The sequence below is a fragment of the Acipenser ruthenus genome, chromosome 5 (assembly GCF_902713425.1).
Source record: "Acipenser ruthenus chromosome 5, fAciRut3.2 maternal haplotype, whole genome shotgun sequence".
Lineage (NCBI taxonomy): Eukaryota > Metazoa > Chordata > Actinopteri > Acipenseriformes > Acipenseridae > Acipenser > Acipenser ruthenus.
The window spans coordinates 86619626-86627805 of NC_081193.1; the positions used below are offsets into that span (position 1 = coordinate 86619626).

Here is an 8180-nt window from a genome sequence, read left to right on the forward strand (position 1 = left end):
TGAAGAGGAGATGTGGAGGGGTTTGAATAGTCTCATAAATGCACTTAAATTTGTCAGTATTCTCTTGCCAAAGCTTGATATAATACATCTGTCGAAGCCATGTCTTTGAACTTATCCTCCATACACTTACTTTCTATACATAGTTCATGGAGTATGAAATTGAAACTTCCACTTATTCCTAATTATTCTCCACTTGCTGGTCCATTTGGTGTACATGATCACCACATTTTCTACAAATAGAAGGATATGTTTAGCCAGTTAGGTTACTGGATTTGTATGTGGCCTCTGGTATGATTTTACTTCACGCATGCATGAGCTGCTGTACCAAGTAAAGATTTGATACATTTTTGATTACCTTCTTACGGTACACATGAAAGCATGCTGACAGAAACACTATAGCTAGATTTATCTCTCACACCTTGCACTGCCATTGCCCTTGCAATATTAAAAGCATATTACCATTTTATTTTTGTCTCATGAGACAGAATTCTGATGCTGTAGGTTAAGAAAAAATAGACCAAATGTGCATGGAATACATAGATAATTAATTTACTTTTTAAATCCAAAAAGACTTGAGGTCTTAATGAGTTTAAAAGTCACCTTTTCCTTTCTGAATGAGAGCTCTTTGTGCCCAGAGACCCGGACAGATAAGAAAAGCTTGGCAGATTAATGCAGCCTCATTAATGAAACACTAATCATGCATTTCAGAGCAATCCATCAACGCACTTTAGCACATGCTTCACATTTCTCTGCCAACTTTACTCTGCCAGCCTAAACCCTGGCTTTTGCTGTTCAAGGAGATTTTAACCAGATCTAAACAGGGTGTTATACTGTATACCCCACATCTCCATGGTAACTTTAAAAACAATGGTCCCTTTTCACATAACTTCAGCCCTGTTTTGAAGAATGTTTTATTAAGGACTCTGTTTTTGTTTTTTTAATCCCCCCCAAAAAACTGTGTAGCACTTTAAAATAAGCTATATTAACATATAGCTATGTATGATTTCACATATTTTCTAACAATATTGTTTTCATGTGAATAAGGCATGGATTTGGGGTACAGTCAACACTTACACATACTGGTAGGCATTTTAAAGTGTCCTGATCAAGACAGTGTTAGGGTTAAGTGTGAACTGATGTTCACTTCATTTGAATTTAATAGTAAATTGTTCATAGATAATTATATTTTAATTACATAACTTTTTTGCAAGTTATAAAACCCAATTTTGTAATGTTAGCACAGACACACCCACCTCCGACTAAGTTAGTTCTTGCAGATGTACATTTTTTCCCCCCTTAAGACTGAATAGGGTTAAACTTTGTACTAGTTTAAAACATGACCTTGTGAGTCACACTTTATCCGTCTTCTTTCAGTTAATAGCCCAGGCACTGCGATATAAACTGAGGGAGCAGCCAGAGAACTGCAACACAAACTTACAATGGAGGCACAAACAACACTAGACTGGAGTAAAATGTAAGGTTTGTGAGCGCAGAATAACTGAGCACATGTTGCCTTCATGCTTGTAGCTATAATCCTGCTAGCCGGGGCTCAATCAGAACCATCTGCTTTCTACCCGGCAAACCTAAAATAGATTTCCACTAAACCGTGTTCCTGGAGGAATCGAGCACAGCAGCAGCATCAGACGAGCCGTAAGAGGGACGAGCGCTCTGCAGAGGAGAGGCACGGGGCCACCACAGAGAGAGGGCATCACAAGGGCTTTCACTTTCAACTGCCCTGCATGACTGTGCTGTCCTAAAGCCCTTGGAAAAATGTACCACAGCATTTCTGCAGTATTCCAACACTTTTCCTTTATTTACCATAGTTTGCTGTGCGTTTTTAATACGCTCTGTCATACCTCTCCAGTGTTCGAATATTATATTTCCCGACATGTCCGTGGGCATGTTAAAATTTCGGTTGGTCAAAGTATATTTCACATGCCCGAGTGGGCATGATATACAGAAAAGAAAAATGCATAATACATTAAATACAGTGGAAAGTGCATAATACAGGAGAGTAGCATAATACATGAAATAGTACATTAAATACAGTGGAATAGCTTGTTTTACTTTTATGCCACTTGCCACAAGCTAAAGTCTTTTCTGGCCCATATACAGACCTCAATCTTCAGGAATAGTAAACAACATTTTAAGAAGCTTGTCTTTGAGAAAGTTTTAGTGTTATGATCGTGTTTGAAGTTACAGGTCAGCTGCCTCTCACCATCGTCCCCATTACTCAGCCCGTTTCAGTGTGCAGCCAAACCCCCAGGTCCTGTTTACTGCAGAGTACATACTTCCCTGCTTCCCTAGGTTTAGCTGTACAATAAAACATGTTGCTTTGTGTTTGTATAATTTGAATAGGATTTACAGCAGATTACAAGGAGCCAGACTCTGGAAGCAGAGTTAAGAGGAGTAAAAGACACGGACATCATTGTTCTAATCAGCACTGGAGGATGTACTGATTAGAACAGCTTCATGGTCTACTGCAAACAGTTTGCTTCAGCCTTAAAGAGTAAGTCACTTCAAATAAAATGTTCTTTTCTTATTTTTTTCTGTTTATGATGTTAGCACTCATTCGGAGGGGATCTTATGACTGCAGTGACTCAAACAGGGCTTTCAGTAAGGTGTTTTTTACATTCTCGAGTTACTCTTCAATTCTAATTGCTTGCCAAAGCTTCGACCAGATTAGCCAAAGTGTCTTTCTATTAATAAGAGGCAGCGCTATCTAGTGCACAACAGTGGATTTTCAAGAAAGCAAATTTGATCCAAAGTGTCAGATCACTAGATGGCGCTGTCTTTTACTTCTGCAAAGACACTTTGGCTGATCTGGTACAGGGTTTCCCAGTCCTGGTCCTGAGGACCCCTTGTGTCTCCTGGATTTCATTTCAACTGAGCTCTTAATTACTTAATGTAACGCTTAATTGAACAGATAATTTGCTTAATTTGTACTTGTTTTCAGCTCTTAAACAGTTACAGATTTCAAGTTAGCTATAACATTTTATAGGTAACTTGAACTCTGCAACTGTTTACGAGCTGAAAACAATTACAAAGGCCTAAGTAAGCAAATTATTGTTTAGTCTAGTTAAGTAATTGAGAGTTCAGTTGGAATGAAAACCAGCAGACACAGGTGTCCCCACGACCAGGATTGGGAAACTCTAGTACATATATCTATGAAAGGCAACTAGAACTGAAGAGTAGCTCCAGAACTCAAGTGGAATCCCCTTAACACAGACACAGATACAAAGAATTGTATTGGAGTACTATACCATGTATTTAATTGCATAAAAACCACCGAATCACTGCAAACACAACGAAAAGGTGGACAGTAAAAATTAAGAAAATGAAATCTCTATTATCATACAGAGAGTCAGTGAGGAAATGCTGACATGCATGACATAAAGGGTTAACTCAAACAAGGATGTGAAATGACTTAACTGGAATCTAAGACAGTGGTTCCCAAAAACCATTTTAAAAGCATTTGAAATAAACTTAAAATAGACTCCGAGATGGCTTGAAATGCCTGTAGCAAAACAGCTCCACATTCCATTGTGAGCCCTCTCTCTCAAGCATAGACAGCTTGCTGCAAATACAAACCCCATGCTCCCTGGCTGGACTACCCCTTTATTAATGGGTTGAAAATACCCTTTCATTGCAGTTCAATATCCGAGCCTAAGAGACACGCAACATGCAAATGAAAGAACTAAAACTGGTGCAATTCCAGGGAGTGTGATTACAGGCTTATTTGAGCGAACTAAATTAAATGTGTCATAAGGCATTACTGCACAGCACAACAGCCCCCTGATCCCTTCCTCAGTCTGCACAGCCCCACTTACTGTATGAACACTGCAGTGCAATCTGAGGGGGGGGAATGGGTAAATATATGAACGAATACAGCACTTCCTTGCCACTGGCAAATGCACTTAAAAACATGTAACCAGCACATCCCTTAGAAGGCTGAACCTCCCCCTACTCCTCTCCCTCAGCAGACACAGAGAAGCCAAGAAAGTTCAAGATGTCTGCGACAGTGCCATTGTTTGTTAATATCACGCGTTCCAATATTTGAAAAAGTAAAGCTGTTTAAAACATCTGCAGCATCCCATCCCCCATGCATGACACCCTCAATAATGACGGAGCATAAACAAGGCTAGAAATAACAGCTAAAAATGTAAAATGACTTCCAAGATAATTTGATAGGAGTAACATCAAAAGAGCCTGGCGGAACTAAATGCAAACCTCCATTAAATACCTAAAGGAATTCCCATCACACCGAATGCTCATGTATGTGATGTAATGACTGTATTTAACAGTTTCTGTACTGTAGTTAATGTGAGTTACTTCTTCACTCACACACACACACTTTCTGCCAACACATTTTCAAGACAACAGAACTTTGTCAGTTTATAAATACAAATAAAAAAATAATTTGTTAACATTTGTGAAAAGCAGCCATTAAAACAAAGCAGAACCAACAATATTTCCTTGAACTCCAGTTCATGAGAAATCTGCAGATTGCTGCTGACTCACTGCTGTTGCAGATGAATGTGTGCAGGCTTGCCACTCACAGACTGCTTTAATGTTTTCTTGCACGGACGACTGGATGTTAGTTTCTGATAAAGCTCTTCTAACTTTCAAACAGATTGTTGGATTGATTCGAAAATGTACCCCCTCATAATGGCGGGGAGATGAACACACACACACACAACTGCAGTTTGTTTTAATAAAAGTGTTCCCCAAAAAACCCACAGCTTGGCTATTCATAGATCTTAGAGCATATCGTTTGGGAGCGCAGATTGGGGTGACTCGTCATGTTAGTCATACACCCTTCTAGTTACGTGTATGAATTTGCATATTCAGATCCATGTAGTAACTGCTTAAAAAGTCCTGTATTTCTCCTGCCATCAGTATTAAAGTTTATTATACATCATAAAACAAATAATATTGCAGCCTTCTACTTGGCTGCAGTGAACAATTCCATCACTGTGAACTGAGCTTTATGCAGGTTAGGCTTGTTTCCTTTTGACAGACAGAAATTGCATTGGCCAATCATCTGTTAGTAATGTGTAAATTGATCGCTACCAGTCTATCTCAGTGGCCTTGCGCTGAATGTACAAAGTGAGGATGCGTGTTCTGAATTTCAGACTGAGGGTATGCATCGAACCTTGCAAAAATGCACTTTCAGAATGTGCTGCAACGCCACCCACATTCTCTACCACAGTTCTGGACAGTTCAAGAGCTTGAGGCTTTACTGTTTGATGGGTTTAAATCAGTGTAACTGCGTATACAGTGCTGACCATGCAAGCTTTGTATTACCGAGACAGATTCAGCGTCGCTCTTTATTCATGTCTCTCTTACTGCTTCTCAATGCCAACACAAATGAAAGCAAAACCCCTGCTCTCTTCCTCTTCTTTATCAATCGACAGGGTATATTTAACATTTTAAGAATGGTATAATGTTGCTGCTGTTTTTTGGCTTGTCTTATCTCCACCCTTCATTGCATAGCTGGTTAAGCCATTCCAGGCTTTAGTATGAGCTCATCAGATTTCACATCAGACTTTAAACCCACTTCTGTTGACCTTTATAAATTCACGGTCGGTCATGGTTCGACCATATTTTGACAACGAAAACAAGCTGGACATTATTTAGCTGTGGTACAATACTGTATAGCATGTTCTGGTCTTTAGGAAATCTCAACTCAGCAGTAACAAAATGTAAACTCACATAAATCAGATATAAACAGGAAAATGGCAAATATTTGTTATGAAGCATACATCTCAGTTTTTACAGCAAGAGACGCAAACAGTGGGAACATTGCACTGAGGTGTGGCTGGGGGAGGGGGTGTGGTTGTGGCTGGGGGTGTGGTTGAGGCTGGGGCTGGTTCTGGGGGTGTGGTTGTGGCTGGGGGTGGGGGTGTGGTTGTGGCTGGGGGTGTGGTTGAGGCTGGGGCTGGTTCTGGGGGTGTGGTTGTGGCTGGGGGTGGGGGTGTGGTTGTGGCTGGGGGTGGGGGTGTGGTTGAGGCTGGTTCTGGGGGTGTGGTTGTGGCTGGGGGTGGGGGTGTGGTTGAGGCTGGGGCTGGTTCTGGGGGTGTGGTTGGGGCTGGGGCTGGGGCTGGTTATGGGGAGGGTTTGCAGTTTGCACTGCACTCTTGGAGCTAAAATAAAACTGAGATTGCTTTTTGAGTTTTCAGTATGAGAATAGCAACACATTCAGAAACACACTCCTGCACTTACTGTAAGTACCAGAACAGGAGATGCATGTATGCATTGCAAGTGTGACTATGATACCAACATTGCTCTGGGATTGGGGTACTGTAGCACAAAACGGTGGACTACTCAAATTGAAAAGTGACAGGCGACCTCAGAACCTGGTATTCCACTCATCACAGTCAGGTGATTGTAAAGAGAGCAGTTTCAGATGGACAGAAGTGCAGTTGCGGTTGCAATCCATTCATTTCATTTAAAAGGTTACATTGTAGAACAACATATACTCGAGTTCCAAGCAGCTTTACATTACACTGTACAAAGACTTCTGAAACTCTCAGGACTAAATCATCCATGAATGAAAACAGAACACATTGAAGGCTGATAATAGAAGCCTTGGTAAAACTTCACAACAACGGCCAAAAAATGAACCTGAATTCCACTACAACAGCCATTGTGTATACATTCCACTGGTATCCAATATGATTTTGCTGTCACATTTTAGTGTTACAAATGGATTCATTATTCTTTCGCATGGTACAGAAAAACAGAATGGAATTATCTTGACAATTAGAACTCGATGACGTACCTGTCCCGCTGTGTCATAAAGTCCTAAAAGATACTGCTTTCCTCCAACTGTGACACTGACTGCAAAACAGGAACAGTAAGGATTACTTAAACAGCCATCACCAGAGTCAAGTTAATTTCAAACAAAGACGGCTACGAAATCCCAGAGGTCTGGAAACTAAACTGGTGAAAACTTTTTACTCACAAACTTTTTTTTTTATTTTGACATGATGAAACAAACAATGTTTTCATATAAATACGCCTATTTTATATGGATTTATCTTAATAATTAACGCAATTAACGTGTTTTTGTAATAATGGGTATAAATATTAAAGCAGATATTAATTTTCTTCATCAATAATATTTCAAGACTCACAACCCATACTTGTACATTCCACACTAATTGGATGACATTTATATCCAATTTGTATAATTGGATACGTTTCAACGTTACTATATGTATGAAGCAGTGCACTGTTTTTGTTTTGCTTCTTAAATAAAACGCACTGTTTGTTACTTACCTGCATAATGATCGAACACGGTGGGTACGTACTCCTCGGGAAAGGCGTCGTTCGCATAGCTCATTAGCAGGCAAGTTTTGCCCACAGCGCCGTCTCCGACAACCACACACTTCAGCATTATTGTGCCTGTTCCATTTGCCATAATTTGCACAAAATCAACATTTTAACCGCTCACTTTCACCAAGTAGACGATATCCTCCCCCCCGCGGCTCATCAACACCACCAGACCGCTCTGCCTGCGCTCCCTTCCAAAATAACTGCAACTGGCAGGTCTGCTGTCTAGTTACCAAATTTGGCAGTGAAGCCGCTTTGCTTCCTTTTCCCGAGCATAAATACAGTACAGACAGTGCACACAGACGAGAAACTAAATGCAGCGTGTGCACCGATGTGTGTGTGTGTGTGTTAAACAAAGACTGACTGTAAAAAAAGTTCCAATCGGCAGTCCATCACCTGTCGTTCAACAGCACCGACGCAAATAAAAGCCCCCCCGCCTCAGGTAACGGTATTATTCCAGTGCTACGCAATTGTTACAGTTAACTTACTCACTCTCCCTCCCCGCACCCCCTCCCCCTCCGAACATCAGTCTCAGTTCCACAAGCCCCAGTGCCAACTCAAACGAGCTTGTGACGGAGGAGGAGCGTCGATTCCAAGCTAAGGCACTCGCTCAAATGTACGGGAAAATTAATTAAACGTATACGATTTCGGTTCAGTTTTGCGTTTGGACCAATTCCCCTATTCTTTCAGCACTTTAAAGAAACACTACCCTGGGATTAGTAAGTCAGTACGGTAGTTCCAGTGTCTCCTTTCCAAAAAAAAAAAAAGTTTTGAGAGTTATCGAATACAGTATCTCCTTCAATGGTATCTTCTATTTGCTGTGTACAGTAGTTATCTTGTGT

At 40.7% G+C, this 8180-nt stretch overlaps 1 protein-coding gene across 2 annotated transcripts in view; it reads right to left on the reverse strand.

Annotated features, from left to right (window-relative positions):
- The window catches only part of LOC117402912 (rho-related GTP-binding protein RhoQ), a 19431-nt gene extending 11588 nt beyond the window's left edge, over nucleotides 1-7843 (reverse strand). Inside the window, exons 1-2 of one of the 2 annotated variants that reach the window (XM_034004546.3) lie at nucleotides 7285-7842; nucleotides 6785-6843 (exon numbers count right to left, since the gene is read on the reverse strand). In XM_034004546.3, coding sequence (XP_033860437.3) covers nucleotides 6785-6843; nucleotides 7285-7426 — 201 coding nt within the window. In that variant the 5' untranslated portion in view covers nucleotides 7427-7842. Of the gene's footprint in view, nucleotides 1-6784; nucleotides 6844-7284 lie in introns of both variants that reach the window. The other variant, XM_059024707.1, reaches the window with a different exon arrangement.
- Between the last annotated feature and the right edge of the window lie 337 nt (nucleotides 7844-8180).